This window comes from Ipomoea nil, unplaced genomic scaffold, assembly GCF_001879475.1.
Source record: "Ipomoea nil cultivar Tokyo-kokei standard unplaced genomic scaffold, Asagao_1.1 scaffold2480, whole genome shotgun sequence".
NCBI lineage: Eukaryota > Viridiplantae > Streptophyta > Magnoliopsida > Solanales > Convolvulaceae > Ipomoea > Ipomoea nil.
The window spans coordinates 3,267,707-3,287,080 of NW_017618908.1; the positions used below are offsets into that span (position 1 = coordinate 3,267,707).

Genomic DNA, 19,374 nt, shown 5'->3' on the forward strand with positions numbered 1-19,374 from the left:
GGGACTACAATATATATATATATAGCCAACTATATACATATAGGTATACACTTTCAAAAAAAAAAATATATACATATAGGTATACAGAAACACAAAACAACTCCAAAGAATAATGTGTTTTGACCATGTCAACACGCATTCCCAATTATATTCACTTCTGCAAATCTTCCATTTCTTTGGTCCTTAGAAAAAGATCAGTCTGTATTGGAGAAAGTACATACCTTACAAGTCACGCTATAAAAAGGGTATGTAGCTGTAGGTTTTCCTCGTCACAAATGAAAATACGTTTGAAAATTGATCAAAAACTTGTGATATTCTATTAGAAAATTGAGTTTCATTTTAGTCACCAACCACTTAGAAAGATGACCAGAAATTTTAGAGAGTAAGTTGATGATGATGACTGGTAATGGGTAATCAGAGAAGTTGATTTTTCATTAATGTTACAATAGATTAAATTACAAGCTATTAAGAATCTTGAAACAAATTAGGTTCAAAGTTACAATAGTTCTTTTTGCAAGAAAGTTTTTCCCATGAATTATTATATATGGAAGACAAGTTTTACGTGAAGGGGATGTAGCTCAGATGGTAGAGCGCTCGCTTAGCATGCGAGAGGTACGGGGATCAATACCCCGCATCTCCATTTTACTATCCTGATCTCTCTTGTCGTTGTTTGTCCACTACCTTTCGTATGTTATAGGTGCTATTACTGCTTACTCCTGAGGAGACTAGGAGAGGCACTGAAAAAAGGGTACAAATTGAATTCAGTAATAAGAATCAAAGTTTGAGAATTTTGTGGGTTTATCCCTTCTACATTATCATATAATTTCATTCCGTATAAATTTTTTTTTACACAACTCACTGACAGATAGTGACTTGGCTATGTTGGAGTTCTGTCCAAGCGCCATCCACTACGATTTCTGTGTGCCTCCTCCTTCCCTTTTCAACGAGATATGACATTATTACGATATAGTACCCGACCAGCTCTCCCTAACTACTCATTCTGAGTGTTGTCTGGTTTCCTCTCTCTCCCTCAGCCATCACCTTTGAGTACCTGCTACATACCCTCCCCGTCTTCATTCAGCTCTTCTAGGTCGTTGCAGAGGGCAAGAGGTCCCTCGACTTTGTTACTATCTCTTAGTGCGACGGTCTGTGCTTTTATTCTCGATAATATTCTCATTTTTAATCTCAGTATATTGTAATAAGTATGTGAGCTTGTACTTGTCTTAACATTTAGGAATAAATCATCTTACATCTCATTACATGTTTTGCATATTTTCATTCATTTTATTCTAATCATCCCGTTTCTGGGTGACCATTGATTTAAAAAATCACCATTTAAGTAGTAATATTGTTGTTTTTTTTTTTTTTTTTTTTTTTTTTTTTTTTTTTGAAAATAAGTAGTAATATTGTTAATCTTTATCTTGTAATGATAAATAATTAATGAGATAGTATTATATGTTTGAATTACACACTACACATAAATAGTTTGAAGATTATATTCTTCAATAACTTCTAGAAGAAGCTAAGTATCAAAACCTTAAAGATCGTTTATCATTAGATAAAGATGAAGAAGTGAAGAACGCATGTGATAAAGAAGTTCAATATCATGGGCTTGTCATATAAAAGGACAAGGATTTAGGAATCTTTTGAAGGGTGTTTGGCGTTAGAATGAATTCAGCATATATATTTTATGGAATTAGGGTTAAAAGTAATAATTGTACAAAGAGTTCTATTATATGCGCATGTATTTTCAATTCTTACTCTCTCAATTTTATTCTCTAATGTTCTATAGTACAATGTCTTATTAACTAGTACGATTTACTTATTCTTTGTGATTTGCGAACTATTACTGTATTACATAGGAGTGACGTTTATCGGTGTGTACTCTAAGGTAGTGGATATGAGTTTCCTTCGTTATTAAAAAATTAAATTAAATAAATAAAAGGATTGGAACATGATTCTCGTATCATAATATCACGAGTCACAAACCCGTTGCAATGGGTCTTCCTACTGCTTTACATTTTCTCTGTGGTTTGCGGATTATTATACAGGACTAGAGTTTACTTAGTGTATATAATCAGATAGTTTATGCAAGTTTCTTTCGCCACTCAAAAAGAAAAAGAACTAAAACATGATTCTCATATTAAAAGATCATAATGAGTTTGATTATTACCAATACTTTTTCATATCAGTCCGTCACACAGTCATTTTAGTACAATTTACTAATCATTCTTCTAAATAGGTTATACTTAAAGCTCACACAACATTGTGGAATAGATGGATTTGAATTTCTCTATGAACAAAAAAAAAAAAAAAAAGGAATGAATTAAACTAGTACAATTGCTTATTGTCTCTACCTAGTTCTCTCTAGGGTTTTCACGTCGGTATCTCGACTTTCCGGCACGGACGATCTCTCCGTTTTCGATCAAGCTTCTCCAGCAGCAGGTTGGGCGAGCATGGCTACCAGTCACACCAGCAGCGACGTAGCAGGGTTGACGAGGAGATGAGCGGATCTTGTTTTGGAGGAGGAGGCCGCGGCTTTTATGCCGGCGGTGGAGGAAGGCGAAGGCAGTGGTGAACCGGACGCCGTGGAGGAGGAGTGGGCGGTCGTCGGCCGTTTCTTGACACGAAAGCTGGTCAGGTTGGAATTTATGAGTCAAGTTATGGCATCTGTATGGCAACCGGTCAGTGGTGTGGAGGCGACGGAGGTGGAACCTGGTCGTTTCTTGTTTATCTTTCACCATGTGATGGATATGCAGCGTGTTCTGAATGATGGGCCTTGGTCGTTTGATAACAACACTTTTGTATGCAAGTAGGTCCCGGATGGAATGTCCCCGTGTGATGTTGAGCTTGATTCGGTTGATTTATGGATACAACTCCATGGTTTGCCGAAGGGGTATGCGTCTGCCGTAATATTGGAACAGATTGGGAATTTCTTGGGGAAGTTTGTCAAGGCGGATGACCGTTTTGATAATGCACCATGGAAGATTTTTCATCGAATTAGGGTTTCGTTGGCTGTTGACAAACCGTTGAGGAGGCGTATGAATTTTATTAAGAGGGATAAGACGAGTTGCTGGGTGAATTTCAAGTATGAACGTCTGCACACATATTGCTATTTTTGTGGACTGTTGGGACACTCATACAAATTCTGTCGGGGAGCGAGGGATTCGGTGCTACCGATGGAGGAATATTTGTATGGCCCGGAACTGAAGGCGGGGGGATCTCGGGGTCCTCGACCGGTCGGTGGGAGCTGGTTGTTACCGACCGGCCGACAGAAGGAGCCGAGGCAGACGGCGGATGTGGCGTCGGGTGGTGCAGCGCCGGTAGAAGCTAGCCGGGCCGGTAACGCCAGGGAGGCGGAGCTGGTGGCCGTGTCTAAGCGGCGCCGTGAGGTGACGAATGAAGGAGGGCGGGGAAGGGTGGAGGAAGATGTTGTTATGGCAGAACAGTCAAAAAACTTGCAGCAGGCGGGTTCTGGTTCCCAGACCCGCCCGACCCAATGAGTACCCTTAGCTGGAACTGTCGTGGCTTGGGTAATCCACGGACAGTTCGTGAAGTTCTGGACTTTGCGTCCCGTAAGAAACCCGACTTTATTTTTTTGATGGAAACTATGGTTGATCGGTCACATGCTGAACGTTTACGTGTCAAGTTAGGTTTTGATGGTCTTTTCTGTGTGGATAGTGATGGTGTGAAGGGTGGTATAGCATTGTTGTGGCGAAGAAATAATACAGCTAGTCTGCTCAGCTATTCGGATAATCATGTGGATATTGAGGTCAGTATGCATGGCTTTCCTAAATGGCGAATGACTGGTTTTTATGGCTTGGCACAGCGACCCAGACGTGAGGAATCATGGGGAAAGTTACGATCTTTGGCTACCAAGTCTAACCTGCCTTGGGTAGTAGTTGGGGATTTTAACGACCTTCTTTTTCAGCACGAGAAACGAGGTGGAAACCCACACCCTGATAGGCTCCTACGCGGTTTTGGGGATACTATTGAGGAGTGTGGCCTATCTCAGATGGCTATGCAGGGATATCCGTTTACATGGGAGAGGGGAAAAGGAACGGCGGACTGGATAGAGGAACGTTTGGATAAAGTATTGGCCTCGGATGAGTGGCGCGAGATTGTTGCAGGAGCCAGAGTATCAAATCTTTTAACCCGCAAGTCGGATCATTTGGCTCTCTTTCTAAGCATCCATGACTCCGTAGGGAGGGGTGGGGCTAGTAGGAGGGGTTTCCGTTTTGAGAATGCATGGTTATATGATGAGGGATGTCGGGGTGTGGTGGAAAAAGCATGGGATGAAGGAAAGGACCGTGGACTACAGGATTGCATAAAATTCTGTGGCTCTCGGCTATCTCGGTGGGGGGGTGACAGGTTTCATATGTTTGGAGAGAGAATTATGAGATTGCGGAAAGAGCAGCTGCGTCTGAGAGGAAAAACGGATCCAGCCTCGTTAGCTGAGTTCCGGTCGTTGGAGGAATGGCTATGCCGAACAGAGACGCAGGAGGATGCATTCTGGAGACAACGAGCTAAGCAACACTGGCTCAAGGGTGCCGATGCCAATACAAAATTCTTTCACAGGTATGCCTCTCATCGTAGAAAGAAAAATAATGTTGATAAGCTTATGAATGATAATGGGGATTGGGTGGAAGGTGAGCCTATGAGGGGGATTGTTTTACAGTATTTCCAAGATATTTTTGCCTCGGGAAACCCGGAGAATGGGGAAAATCTCTTTAATAGTATTGCCCCGCGTGTTACTCTGGCACAAAATGAATCTTTAGTCCGGCCGTTCACTAACGATGAGGTCAAAACTGCTCTCTTTTCTATGTATCCTGACAAGGCACCAGGCCCGGATGGAATGAATCCTGGCTTCTATCAACATTTTTGGGATGTGGTAGGAGGGGATATGTCATCCTTTATAGTCAATTGTTTGAATAATTGCAGCTTCCCAGCAACTCTGAATGAAACGGATGTGGTATTGATCCCAAAAAAGCAAAACCCGGAACGAGTATCTGATCTTAGGCCAATTGCGTTGAGTAATGTGATATATAGGGTAATGGCAAAGGTGATGACTAATAGAATGAAACCCTTGATGAATGAGACTATATCGGATTCCCAGAGTGCGTTTATACCCGATAGGCTTATAACGGATAATATCTTGATAGCATCGGAGGTTGGCACCACAGGAAACAGTGTGGTGCTGTTGGATGGGCTGCACTAAAATTAGATATGGCAAAGGCATATGATCAAATGGAATGGTCGTTCCTACATGGGATGCTTGTGGCCATGGGTTTTGATAAAAAATGGGTGGATTTAATTATGTTATGTGTGTCTACTGTATCGTACAGGTTTTTAATTAATGGCTCTCGTACTGATTCAGTTACACCTACTCGTGGATTGAGGCAGGGGGACCCATTGTCTCCGTATCTATTTATTATCTGTGCAGAGGGACTCTCTATGATGTTGCAACAGGCACAATTGAATAATAGTATTCATGGATGTAGAGTGGCTCGGGGAGCTCCCCCAATATCCCATCTCTTCTTTGCGGATGACAATTTGTTGTTCTTTAAGGCCAATTTGCAGGAAGCAAGTGTGATAAAAAGATGCCTAACGGCATATGAGAAGTTGTCAGGACAAGCGGTAAACTATCATAAATCCAGTATTTGTTATAGCAAAAATACTACTGAGGAGGACAGAGGCATGGTGGCGCAGGAACTGGGGGTGTTGCAAGCCCCGAATTTTGGTAAATATCTGGGGCTTCCGTCTTTTATTGGTAGAAATCGAAAGGCAGCTTTCTCGTATATTGAGGAAAAGATTAAACAGAGAATTGGTTCATGGAATAAGAAGTTGCTCTCTCAGGCTGGTAAGGAAATATTATTGAAAAGTGTGGCTCAATCTATGCCTACCTTCTCAATGAGTGTCTTTTTACTCCCTATGAATGTTGTTTCTTCTATTGAGAGAACCATGAACAGGTATTGGTGGAACTCAGGCACTAATCAGGGAATACATTGGAAGGCATGGGATAAATTATGCATCCCTAAGAAATATGGAGGTTTGGGTTTTAAGGAACTCAGGGCATTTAATTTGGCAATGTTGGGAAAGCAGGCATGGCGTTTACTCACAAGGCCAGAATCCCTAGTGGCACGTATTTATAAGGCCAGGTATTATCCGAAAGATACTTTCTCACAGGCACATCTTGGGAATAATCCAAGTTTTTGTTGGCGAAGTATTATGGCAGCAAAAAGCATGGTTTGTACTGGCGTGAGGCGGAGGATAGGGAATGGCAAGGACACGAGAATATGGGATCATCCCTGGCTGCAGGATGAGCAGAATCCAATTATTCAAACATAAATGCCACCACAACTCGCCGATGCACGAGTTTTTGGATTAATTGACCAAGAGACGGGGACATGGGATACTTCCATTTTAACGGACATTTTTGTGCCAGAAGATGTACCCAGAATTCTGAAAATTCCCATATCACCAGATTATGAAGATACGTGGTATTGGCATGATGACCCAAGAGGATTGTACTCTGTGAAAAGTGGTTATAAGTGTATTGTTGGCAGGTATGATAATACGATTACTCCCTTTAATAGATGGCAAGTGTTATGGAAGCTCAAAATCCCCCCAAAATGGAAAACCTTTCTATGGAGAGCTTTGAGTGACATTCTTCCCACTACTATGAATCTGCGAAACAAGAGAGTTGATATTGAGCCTAGTTGTGCTATGTGTGGAGTGTTATATGAAGATACCATGCATGCCCTGGTCACGTGTGACTATGCCAAGGCTGTATGGGGGCAAGCTAACCTCCCAATCCCTATTATCCAGACGAATATTTTTAATGAATGGTTTAATATGATTTTGGATAATTTGGACACTGATGGTCTGGTGTATGCAGCTGCAATCTTATACCATATTTGGAGAGCAAGAAACAATGCCGTTTGGGACGCCTATATGCCGATGCCGAAGAAGACGCTAAGGACGGCCACCATCACGATGAAGGCATGGTGCGCCGTGCACCGTGGAACCGAGAGCAACCCTGCACCGCCGCACACCAATACAGTCACGGCCACGCCAGGGCAACACACTCGCAGGTGTTATGTGGATGCGAGTTATCACCATGCCACGAATACGGCCTCGGTAGGTGCAGTTCTTTTGAATGGAAACGGACAATATATCTCTGCCTATGTCTCTTCACTTCCAAATTGTTTCTCGTCTCTTATGGCGGAAGCATTGGCATGCAAGGAAGCTTTGTCTTGGCTAAAGAATCGTGGAGAGGAAAGCTTGGAATTACTCACGGACTGTTTAACGGTCAAACAATACCTAACTACTTCAGCTAGTACCGATCGATCATATGTTGGCTACGCAATAGATGGTTGCAGGAATTTAATTAATTCTTTACTTTCTTGTTTAGTTGTTTTTATTCCTAGATCAGAAAACTATTTAGCACATGCTTTAGCTACTTCAGTTGTTAGTCAAACTTCAGCTATGTACTGGGATGCGAACCCACCAGCACAAATCTCGCATTATTTTGAATAAATTGCCACCTTGGCTCCTTTAAAAAAAAAACTAGTACAATTGCTTTAAAGCCTTAAAGATTAATTCTTTGGATAGCATTGGACCACGTATCGTTATTTAATAATCACTTATTTATAAATCATGCACCTTACAAATATTAATTACTAACATTAAATTTGAAATGCATATAGAATGATATCATATTTTTATTCTTATTTTGAGAATGAAGTTAACATATTTTTATTCTATTTTTTTAATCTTCAAACTTCCAAAACTCCATGGTTATATTTATCATTAGTTTCGTCTCTAAATTGTACTAAAATAATGTATCTCTTCGTTATACTATCGTTACACTTCATCTCTTAGTTATACCGTTATCACTTTTCATTTTTCATTTATTTATGAAGTGACTTTTTTCTTTTTTTCATCCATCAATTATTTGGAGAGTGACATTCTTAATCTAATAACAATAATAGAACTCAATCTATACCGACTATTTTGAATTTAGTTCTGATCGTAATTGTTGAATTTGACTCTTAATAAAAAAAAATTAAATATGACTCTTATAAAAATGTACCTTTTACAATACTCGAATCAAATTTTTAACATTACAGAGTCCTATTAACCACATAAATTATATTGTCTTTTTATTATAGTTAGTATAGTAGTATATACTTAACATAATTATTATTATTTTAGATATGTAGGTCAAGTGACAAATAAATTCTCTTTAATTTATAAGAAAAAATTTTAAGATAACTTGAGTTTAATTTTAACGAGTGATGATTTCTTCTGAACCAGCTTCCGTATTTTCAAAGCCAGCAGAGATTAGTCCGGTTTACACCAAAAAAAAAAAAAAAAAAAAAAAAAAAAGTTTGTAATTTAGTATAGTACATTAGTACTCCATACTATCTAATCAACATGATTAGTTTGGGAAGAACATAATTAATTTTTTTAAAATGTGTTTTTTTTTTCCGCAGCACGTAGAAAACAATCAGCGCCTCATGGCGGCTACTATAAATAGGGGATGCAAGCAAAGGAAGTGCGGCGGAGAGGGTGGGGAAGATAAAAGTAGGGGAAATTCTCCAGGAAATTTCCCTTTGCAAACTCTCCAACCAAAGCGACTATTTGTAGAAAATGGGGGCTGAATTTCAATGCAAAATCGACGAGAACGAAGGAGAAAGTCCCCAGGAGAGTTGTGTCGGAGGCGGCGGTGGTGCTGCTGCTCCGGTGGTGGTGGGCCTGCAGCCCGCCGCCCTGGTGGATCATGTGGCTAGGGTCGATTTGTGTCTTCTCTCCCAAATCCCCGGGGAGTGTGGTGGTTCCTTTCCTGTATCCCCCCCCCCCCCCCCCCCCTCTCTCTCTCTCTCTCTATTGAATTTTTGAGCTTTTTTTAGGTTCTGTTAAGAATGAGAACTCTTTCTGATTTCTTCTGGTTCATAACCTTTGAATCTAGCAGTCAGGAACTGAGTTGAAATGCCTAATTGCATCAAAATTGAATCTTTTTGGTGACTGAGGAAAATTCGCAGCCACTACGAGAGTGTGTATTGGATAAACTCTGCTTTCATTTCATGCCTTGTGAATTGTGATCCTAGTCAACAAAGGGTTACCTAAACCAACATAGGTTGTGTATAGCGGAACCTTCTTAATAAGAAGGGTAATTGGCATTTCTTGCTGAGAATCGAACTTGTAACATTATAATTACAAGTGAACAGTCTGACCAACTTGGCTTGGTTGCCTATCAAAATTGAATCTTTGAATCTTTAGGAGTGTGTCTATAACTCTGTATGCATGGTCAGTCAGGAGCTGGGTTGATAACTATGGTGAATTTTCAATTTCAGCTGACTTGTAAGAAACTGTTTGTAGGATTCATTACATCTCACCTTTAATCAAGCAAATAAAGATGCAAAAGGTTTTGCTTAACTGCATTTTTCTGCTTATAAGTGCCACAGTAGAGTCTCCATTCAACAATTTAGAACTTGCAAATCACCTTATGTATACTTCCCAAAACTAACTAGGGGAAACAAAAATGGCAGTATGATTCTCGAAATCGAAAACTGACTAACCTTTGTGAATTTTAGCTGCAAAACTGTGGATTTAGAGTGCTGCTATCTATATGACTTTGGTAGATTTTTTTAGTTCTGGCTCTGATTCTTGGCACTACTTGTGTCAACTGAAGGTTGCAACTGAGGAGCTGAATCATATTTTGGATAAGGTTAATGCCTATATCCTTCCTACCACGGAAAATCCTTCTCCGTTGAAGACCATAGCTGGAGGAAGTGTAGCAAATACTATCAGAGGCTTGGCTGCTGGATTTGGGATTCAATGTGGAATAATTGGGGCCTACGGGAATGATCAACAAGGAAAGTTATTCGTAAGTAACATGAGCTCTTACAAAGTGGATATCTCTCGGTTGAGGCTGAAGAATGGACACACAGCTCAGGTAAGCATAGTTCTGATATTTTAGCTCTAGATCATTGATACCAAGTGCTGAACCCGTTTGAACTTTGGTGTAACAGTGTGTCTGTCTGGTTGATGAACATGGCAATCGCACAATGCGTCCATGTCTTTCAAGCGCTGTGAAAGTTCAGGTGCATGCCACCACTTTTTCCTAGTCAAAAAACGAGTTCATGATTCTCAACATTGCCTAATGTGAATCTTATTGTGTCATCCCTATCAGGCAGATGAATTGAAAAGAGAGGATTTCAAAGGATCAAAGGCAAGTGTTATACTCAACATGAGGCAGTTTTTTTTTTTTTTTTTAATATAATTTAAAAGAAATTCCTGTTAGTAACTTGCTGGACCATGTTTTTTTGATGGTGGTTGCTTTTACAGTTTCATCATTATCCTCATTTCCTTTGTAACAGTGGTTAGTGCTAAGATATGCAATACTAAACTTTGATGTTATCAATGCGGCCGTTCAGATAGCCAAACAAGAAGGCCTCTGTATTTCGCTAGATCTGGCCAGCTTTGAGGTAACACCTTGCTCAGACTCTATGTTAGATGTGATGGTGGCGGGCATGTGGGTGGGTTTGGTTGGGGGGGGGGGGGGGGGGGTTTGTCGCTAATTTCATAAGTTTTGAGAACTGGAATAGGAAAAACATTTACACATTTTCTTGAAAACCACACTTACTGTTTCCTTCAGGTTGTTAAGAATAACATATGAATGAAAATGAAATTTTACATTAAAATTATGAGAGTTACTATCCTACTATATTAGACATACGAGGTATCTGGAGTTTGTATGACAAGTTTAACATTTGTTGACTGTTTGCGATAACCTTCTACTTGAGCAGATGGTGAGGGAGTTTAGGCAACCACTTATCCAGTTATTAGAGTCGGGGAATATAGACCTTTGTTTCGCGAATGAGGATGAAGCGAAAGAGCTGCTAAGGTGATTGCTTATTGTTTTCTGATTTTTACTTTAAAATAGACAATGGAGCTTGCACAAGTAGTTTTGATTTGTTTTATCATTTCATCAGTAGTGAAGAAGAAGATACAGATCCTGAGGTGGCACTTGAATTCATGGCCAAACACTGCCGGTGGGCAGTTGTAACACTAGGCCAAAACGGATGCATTGCAAAACATGGAAATGAGGTAGTTAACACGTGGTTTTCCTATCTCTCTATGCCCCTTAATTGGGCCGGGCCGGTGCAATTGAGGATTAGTCTAAGTATGGTACGGGCTTAAATGTGTCTCTTACAGTTAGGGTACGGGCTTAAATGTGCCTCTTACAGTTAGGGCCTGCTCAAGACACCTCATGGTCTAACCCAAAAAAAAAAAAAATAGTTTTTACTGTTGGGCTGTCATGGATTGTATATTTGGAACTATGTTGTCATTTTAGGTTGTGCGGGTTCCAGCAATAGGAGAGTCAAAGGCGAGCGATGCTACTGGGGCGGGAGACTTGTTCGCGAGTGGATTTCTGTATGGGCTAATAAAGGATCTGTCTCTCGAAGATTGTTGTCGTGTGGGGTCGTGCAGTGGGGGGTCTGTCATTCGAGCTCTCGGAGGTGAGGTGACACCTGCAAACTGGCAATGGATGTACAAACAAATGCAGGCCAAGGGACTCTGCACCCCTCACCCCATCAATCATCAGAAGCTCTTTTGAAACAGGAGAATCATAGGACATTTCTATGTTTTTATTAAGATGTTTGCATACCTAGTTCTCTTCTCTTCCAATCCCCCTCTCCACCCTCTTCCCCTCAAAAGAAAGGATTAGGAAGAAGAAAATGAAAAACAATGAGGCTTTGTTTTTTCTGTGTTATCTTATGTTTGAACCTTTGTCAGGGATCAAGATTCAATACAACTGTTTTGGTTATGTTTGGATCAAATTAGATACAAACACATATGAATGTGAATACTTGTTAATCAAATTAAACAGACACATTAGACACAGATAGATATATATGTGAAAATTCGTTAACCAAACTAGACACAGACACATTAATGTGAATACTCGTTAACCAAATCAGACACAAACATATTATGTGACCGAGAGAGTAATTATAATGAAACTTGAGGATTATCATATAGATAATGAGTTAAACAGAACACTTTGCTAAAGTCTGGACCAATTAAACAAAAGATGGATTGCATAAGAAAACATTCAAATAACCAGGTGGTACCATCTAGGGTCCAAATCTCAACAAACTCCAATTGTGACAGCATAAAATCTCTTAAAATGAAAGGAGAATGACTAAAAGATAGAACATCATCATATATCCATTGGAGCGGCGCCTTCAGCAGTAGGGGCTCCCTCCTCCGGAGCAGCAGCACCTTCTTCGGGGGCTGCAGGGGCGTCATCAACAGCTAGCTCAAACTCGTTGATTAATGCATGTATAGCTTCTTTATCCAATATGTGGAATGCCTCTCCTACTCCTAGCACAGCAACTGTGCATACTGAGCTTGTCAGCTTTTCTCCCTGCAAGGTTTCCCTCAGTGCAAACAGTGCATCCTTGAGCAGACTTTCTCGTGAAGAATCCATGAAAGTCTCAAATCTGCGCTCCAAGTATGTTTTTGCAGCTTGTGATCGTGATCCAATGGCAAAAGCTTGGTACTCAAAGTAGTTACCGCTTGGGCAGTTATAATAGAGGTGAGCTCCAGACTCATCCAACCCTCCTACAAGCAGACCAACCCCATAAGGCCTTTTCCATGACCTTTGTGTGCAAACCTGTAAACAGAAGTGTTAGCAAAGTATAATAAAAAGTAACCACTGGTTCTTTTTCTATAGCCATAATAGAGAGCTGCATCAGGATCTCCAGTCATTTTTAGCCAACTAAATAAATACCATTTCATGCCTGTACACACTGGTTGTTTTTATATAGCCAGTCCCTTGTCAACATTTTCAGCAAGCCTTAGATAAAACCCCCTAAAGCTATTAATTGAGCTTGTATATTTAGTTACTTGGTAAAGAAAGAGAGAGGTGTTTATAAGAACAGAGGCTTCATACCACGTTGTGATGCACAACACAACAAATCAGAGAGGTCATGACAAGCCACAAAACTAAAAATGATGGAGATAGACTTTAACATAATAATATGATGATTTTATGTAAATCTCAAACAGAGTTAATTTTGTATTTGTTTCTGTTGTCTTTGAACTGCAAACTAGAGGTTCCCCTTATTCTTTATATTTTATAATTAACATCAAATGCTGCTTCAGAAGTAAAAAGTTCTGACGATTAAAAAAAAAAACCTTTGAAGATAACAATTAGTTAGAAGTATCTCCACGCATCCAAATCTCCAAACAAAAACACTAATAGATGATTAGTTGACAGAAAATGGCAAGAAACACACCAAGCAAGTGGGTTTGTGAGGGATCCTTTGAGACAATAAGAACCTAAACATTGTCAATCAAATATGTAGTTGAATTTAAAAGACTTGACAAGTAGTGATCAAAACACAAACTGTAGTTCCTAAACCATACAATTGCCTAATTTAGGAGGTTATATGTTTACCATCATAATAGTTGGGCAACAAGTAGTTCCAAGATTCACCTACTTTTATTTCCCTTAACATTCTCTTCAGAAACCAAGGAATGTGAACAAAATACACTTATTGCTAACTTTATCTCTTTAATAGCTAATACATATGATGAACCAACTAGCAGACAAACAATTGTCTCAGAAAGTCACAAACACATTAGTGGAAATGAACATAAAGCAATTTGCTTGTCTGATATACCAAGGTTTCCTAGCAAGCAAGTAAAGTTTTGATAGCAGAACTATTATTCCCAAAAAAAAAATTAAAAATATATTTATTTTTCTTATCTTCCTAAGAATTACAGTAACATTTAACAACCAGAAATCAAGAATATAAACAAATGGAACCTAGAGATTCAAATTCAGCAAATTCTCTTAAAATATGAAAGGAAAGAAATGAGCTGGAGTATCCAATTGAAGCTCATTTGGAAAAAGATTCGATCAGGTGATACTCAACTTTCAAACTCATGCAATCAAAAGCTCAACTGAAGAGAAAATTAAGCAAAAATTAGGGTTTTCGTGGTAGACCTGCGCTTTATCGGCAAGCTGAACAACGAGGCGGCCAACGGGGAGCGGAGACTCGTAAGAGTAACTATAATTAATACACTCGTTGCGCATATACCGGGAGAGAACGCGGCCATCGGCGGTGAGGCCAGCGATGGCGACGCCAATGTGATCGTCGACCTTGAAGATCTTCTTCTGGTGAGAGGAGAGCTCGGAATTGGCTTTGTTGACGCACGCGAGGACCACGTGAGTCTTCGATCTCAGACCTATCGCCGCCGACCCCTGCTTCACTGCCTCCATTGCGTACTCCACCTGGAACAGCCTCCCCGCCGGCGACCATGTCGTCACGTCCGTGTCGTACTGGTTCCTAAACATTTTGCAAACTCTCTGCGATCGATAATCTCGCCCTGCTTCGTTCCAACTGAGTCGCACTCGTTACCGAGTCTCTGACTCGCTTCTGCCCTTCGTATAAATAGCTTTGATTTTCGTTTCTTTTTCTTCAAGACAGGAAATTGGAATGAAAGCAATCTAATAAGGGTTTTTGCTGTTTTTTTTTTTTTTTTTTTTTTTTTTTTTTTTTTAATTTCAATTTTCATAGTTTTGGGCTGGGCCTATTCGCGGGCTGAGGTGACTCAATGGGCCTTATATGATGCAAAAATACTTGGATCAAAACTAAACATGTTTGGGCCTTTAATCAATATATCAATTTTTTTTGGGTTTAAAAAAGAGTTAATACCCAAAATAATCCTTCGACTATGTCGTAATTACCAATTTAGTCCTCGACTATCATTCTTACCCAATTAAGTCCTCAATTATATAAATTTTACCCAATTTAGTCTTTTGTCAATTTGACTGTTTGTTGACTGTCAAAAGTGGAAATAAAGTTGTAATTTTACAAGTTTTCTCCTTCCTCCTCATTTAGTAGCGCCAAACCATGTAGCAATAAGCTCCGATTGGGTTCTAAACATGTCAGTATCGAAGTAGTGGTTATGCATCGGATAGCCCATGAATTTGATTTCCAACGATTTTTTGACGATCGAAATTTGATCGGAGTGTATTGTTGCATGGTTTGGCGCTGCTAAATGGAGAGGAAGGAGAAATCTTGTAAAATTATAATTTTATCCCGACTTTTGATAGTCAACAAACAGTGAAATTAATACAGAGGACTAAATTGGGTAAGAATTATATAGTTGAGGACTAAATTGGGTAAGAATTGTATAGTTGAGGACTTAATTGAGTAAAAGTTACATAGTTGAGGACTTAATTAGGTAAGAATGGTAGTTGAGGACCAAATTGGTAATTATGGCATAGTCGATGGACCATTTTGGGTATTAACTCTTTAAAAAAAAAACTTTTCACTAATAAGGGGTCGTTTGGTTCACGAAATGTCAAATTACCTTAGAGAATGTTAGATTGCTGGGAATGTTAGATTACTGGGAATGTTAGATTCCTGTGTTTGGTTAAAATTGGGGTATGTAATATAATCATGTTTAGTTTAAGGTTACCTTTTATTCACACACTATAATATCCTTAACATATCTTCATATATTTTAATAAATTTAAAAGTTAAAATAAATAAATAAGATAACGGTATCATATATAATTACATGATTTTAAAATATTAACTAAAATCTTGAACTTGAGAAACAAAATTATTTTATATGCTAACCTAACATAATAAAAATAAAAAATATATAATTACAAAAATAATTATGTGTGTGTGTGAGTGGTAAACTAACATAACCAAGGTTATCTTACATAACCTTAGAAATTGAAGGGAATCACATTCCCTCCAAAATCCTATGTGGAGGGAATGTGACATTCCTTGGGAAAGTTAGATTCCCTGAGATAATATGAACCAAACATGGGAATGTGAGCTTTGGAATGTTAGATTCCCTTGGTTATGTTATATAACCTGAACCAAACGCCCCCTAAGAGTATCCACACAATTGTGGATTGGCAAATTATGTTGTGGAATAGTGTCCACCTTGCAAGGTGGACACGGTTCCAAAAACTGTTAATAATTATGAATATAAAGTTAAACAAATATGAACATAGAGTTGTGAACATATAATTCTGTAATTATGAATATAGAGATTCAATAATTGTGAATATAAAGTTCAAAAATTATGAATATACAACTTTATAATTATGAATATATAGTTCAGTAATTATGAACATAGAGTTCTGTAATTGTAAATATAGAATTCAATAATTATGAATATGAAGTTCAAAAATTATGAATATATAACTTTATAATTATAAACATATAGTTCAGTAATTATGAACATGTTTATTATTTGGAGTCACAAAACATGTTTCATATAAAATGCATATTCATATAATTAATAATTTCTCCTCTTTGTAAATCAAGAATGTGCTAAGAATGTTAGTGTGGGCGTTGTCTTTTTTAGAAGTATTGAACTATAGATAGTTTCTTAGATGTTGACATTATGTCTGGACCATACTTCCATAAACACAACCATTGTTTGGCCATGTTATACCACGTGCTTTTGACAATGTTCAAATGTTAAAAGAGAGAGATGAAGAAGAAAGAGAATACTACAACTTTCGTTAAATACAAATAAAACATAGAACAAGTAGAGTTTTCTTACTTTTTTTTTTTTTCATTTTATAATTTTTTTTGGTACATCAATAGTCAAAGATTAAATCCATGACCTTAACAACAAACTTTCGACTAATATGGCTAAAGTGTAAATTGATGACTTTTCATATTTATATAATTTCAAACTAATTTTTCGTCCACAACTTGTGTAAACCTAATAACATCACCAAATAAATAACTATTTTGTTGTGATAAAACAATTTTTTCTTTCACAATAAGACCTAGACAATTATCCCTACTTTCGGTAGCTTACGAGTTTACGTCCATCTCTGGTCGGGTATATTTTCCTTTTGATTTCTCCCTTGTAGTCGTTACCCAAATTCACGCAAGTGTCTTCACATACCCTCCCCCCCTCCCCTCCAAACTTACTTTACGAGAATTCTTTTCTTGCGAACAAACACAACCCCTACAGACACTAAGAGCACCCCTTCCTAAATATCCATACAAAACCCAAGTAAGCCCGCATGTCAGAGGTCCTACGAGGTATCCACTATTCGGAGTACCATCTCAAAATGAAAAAGATGTGTCTGTTAGGTTCAGTTCTTATTAGTTGGATTTGACGAACATATTTTCAGTTAAACCGAACAACAAAATACATATGAGCATCACATTATATATTAAGGGATAACTCCAATTGTAATCCCTCGATTATTGTACTTTTATTGTAAATTATCTAAATAGTCTATTGACTACCGTGATTTCACCGCTTTGATCATCACATTTTAAATCTAGTCCGATGATGTTTTCAACTATCAAAATTGTACATATTTTTGACCATTTGAAGATATTATTTCGCCTAAATTTTTACCAATTTTAATTCTCATAATTCATATTATCAAAGTGAGGGGACAAGATTGACTTGAAATATACTAGCCCGTTCCGCCCTCGTTAGGGCTCGTAGGTCATGACATGGCAACACAGTTCCCTTTTTTTGGTGATAATTTAAATATTCATCTCATCTCCAATTTATTAGGTGATATGGCCAGTAAATCATATAAAAACATGAGATCTGTTACTAAATTTGAATGTAAACAGCCACTCACAATATTTGTACTCATCTTCAATCTTTTTATCTCTAAGAGCATGTTTGATTGGATGAAAAAAAAAATTCTTAAATTTAAAGAAAATGAAATTTTTTTATAGGGTTAGTTCATGGAAAACTTTTTCCACAAGAAAATGTTTTTCTCCTTATTTACTTTTGAAGAAAAAGTTTTCGAAGGGAGGGGTGGTATTTTATTTTCCATTGAAGTTGGAAAAAAAGTATCACACTATTACATGATTGAACAATTTTGCCCTTATTACTTTTATTATCATTATCATTGTGTATTTGTGTATAGACATATTAGTCTTTATACTCATTTCAACCCCAACCAAATAACGAAGCAATATTTCCAGTAATTTCATTTCCTCAAACCAAACAATGAAATCAATCTTTCTTGTAATTTCTTTTATATAAAATTTCAATTCTATTTTTCTTTAAATATTTTCTGCAAACCAAATGGGGCAATTTGAATCTCCATCTCATCCTTAATTTATTAGGTGATGGTGCGAATAAATCATATAGAAACATGAGATCTATCACTAAATTTGAACATAAATAGTCCACTCACAATACTTGCACTCATCTTGGATCTTTTTATCTTTAAGAGTGAGATGTGATTGGTGAGTAAGAATTGAGATAATGTGAAAGAAGTGGACATGCATAATCCAGATCTAATGACAAGATAAAGGAAAAGTGAAAGTGGTTATGAGAATCCACTTTAGCTCCCTTAAACACTCTATAAATTCTTTTAGTTCATCATCACTTTATCTTTTCACAAGATTCTATTCAAAGATTGTTTCTTTAATCATTCCTCACTCACATAAATCTTTTACTTATTGTAAATTTTTCTTTTTTATTAGTAATAATTTAAATAAGTGTACCCTGCATGGGGTCTACACTTGGGCTGAGGGATCTCCCACCAATACTTTACCACTTTGAATCAATTTTTGTATTATTTAATTTATCTTTATTATATGATCTATTTGTAATAGAATTATATTAGACAATATAATTTACAATAATAGATGCATATGAAGAATAATGCTATTTACTTTTTAACATATATGCCTTGTGGTCCAATGGCACCAAGTTGCTCTCTCATATGAGAGGTGGTCCAATGGACCCAAGTTGCTCTCTCATATGAGAGGTTGTGGGATCAAGTAATGTAAATCAATGGCTCAACAGATAGGACAAAATGCCGGTGCACACAACAAATTTGTCCATTTTGAGCATAATTCCCACACTGTCACTAATGTTCGAATTTTGGTATCTTCTCTCAAATATTGCTTACTGAACCAGTGAGCTAAGCCCGTGTGGGTTACTAATACAACATACAATACCCATTTTGGGCATAATTCCCACACTGTCACTGCCGATGTTCGAAACCTTGGTATCTTCATCCAAATATTGCTTACTGAACCAATGAGTTAAGCCCGTGCGGGCTACGGGATATGAATACTAATACAACATACAATATGTGTGAGATATTTGTACATATGCTCACAATATTATATTTAATTGGACAATTTAGTTTCTCATTGGTTTTGGATGACAAAATAAACTTACAATCACAATTCGATGGTGTGCATTGAGTAAACTCTACTTTTGTTTAATAGTCAATAAATCATACATAAAAAGTAAACTACACTAATAAAACTTTATGCAATAGGTTTGATTAAGAGAGTGTCGGAGTTTGATATTTGC

The 19,374-nt window shown here is 37.8% G+C and overlaps 3 protein-coding genes and 1 non-coding gene across 6 annotated transcripts; 3 read left to right on the top strand and 1 right to left on the bottom strand.

The window, feature by feature from the left end:
* The first annotated feature begins 567 nt into the window (after nt 1–567).
* On the top strand, nt 568–640 carry TRNAA-AGC. Its single transcript has one exon. It is a non-coding gene; the product is annotated as a tRNA-Ala (tRNA).
* Nucleotides 641–6,348: 5,708 nt separating this feature from the next.
* LOC109152747 lies at nt 6,349–7,539 on the top strand. The gene is made up of 2 exons (XM_019300395.1): nt 6,349–7,303; nt 7,415–7,539. Exons 1-2 carry the CDS (start codon nt 6,349–6,351, stop codon nt 7,537–7,539), a joined length of 1,080 nt encoding a protein of 359 aa, XP_019155940.1.
* Nucleotides 7,540–8,518: 979 nt separating this feature from the next.
* Nucleotides 8,519–11,836, top strand: LOC109153168 (uncharacterized sugar kinase slr0537-like). 3 transcript variants are annotated; one of them, XM_019300981.1, is made up of 8 exons: nt 8,519–8,850; nt 9,698–9,961; nt 10,038–10,109; nt 10,199–10,237; nt 10,386–10,493; nt 10,815–10,912; nt 11,001–11,115; nt 11,363–11,836. In XM_019300981.1, the coding sequence occupies exons 1-8, from the start codon at nt 8,656–8,658 to the stop codon at nt 11,624–11,626; spliced, it is 1,155 nt and encodes a 384-aa protein (XP_019156526.1). In that variant the 5' UTR covers nt 8,519–8,655; the 3' UTR covers nt 11,627–11,836. The 3 variants fall into 3 exon arrangements, with proteins under 3 accessions (XP_019156526.1, XP_019156527.1, XP_019156528.1); XM_019300982.1 differs by having other exon boundaries at nt 11,004–11,115; XM_019300983.1 differs by lacking the exon at nt 11,363–11,836 and adding an exon at nt 11,301–11,322 and having other exon boundaries at nt 11,001–11,150.
* Nucleotides 11,837–12,021: 185 nt separating this feature from the next.
* Nucleotides 12,022–14,534, bottom strand: LOC109153169 (proteasome subunit alpha type-1-A-like). The gene is made up of 2 exons (XM_019300984.1): nt 14,027–14,534; nt 12,022–12,688 (listed from the first exon to the last, which is right to left on the bottom strand). Exons 1-2 carry the CDS (start codon nt 14,375–14,377, stop codon nt 12,233–12,235), a joined length of 807 nt encoding a protein of 268 aa, XP_019156529.1. The 5' UTR covers nt 14,378–14,534; the 3' UTR covers nt 12,022–12,232.
* Between the last annotated feature and the right edge of the window lie 4,840 nt (nt 14,535–19,374).

Excerpts from the sequence above, each read along its gene's own strand:
- LOC109152747 (XM_019300395.1), top strand. The coding sequence starts at position 6,349 with ATGCCACCACAACTCGCCGATGCACGAGTTTTTGGATTAATTGACCAA. Across the intron at positions 7,304-7,414 it reads CTTGGAATTACTCACGGACT|TTGTTTTTATTCCTAGATCA; the intron begins GTTTAACGGTCA and ends TTTCTTGTTTAG.
- LOC109153168 (XM_019300981.1), top strand. The coding sequence starts at position 8,656 with ATGGGGGCTGAATTTCAATGCAAAATCGACGAGAACGAAGGAGAAAGT. Across the intron at positions 10,238-10,385 it reads AGGATTTCAAAGGATCAAAG|TGGTTAGTGCTAAGATATGC; the intron begins GCAAGTGTTATA and ends CCTTTGTAACAG. Across the intron at positions 11,116-11,362 it reads TTGCAAAACATGGAAATGAG|GTTGTGCGGGTTCCAGCAAT; the intron begins GTAGTTAACACG and ends TTGTCATTTTAG.
- LOC109153169 (XM_019300984.1), bottom strand. The coding sequence starts at position 14,377 with ATGTTTAGGAACCAGTACGACACGGACGTGACGACATGGTCGCCGGCG. Across the intron at positions 12,689-14,026 it reads AGCTTGCCGATAAAGCGCAG|GTTTGCACACAAAGGTCATG; the intron begins GTCTACCACGAA and ends TTCTGTTTACAG.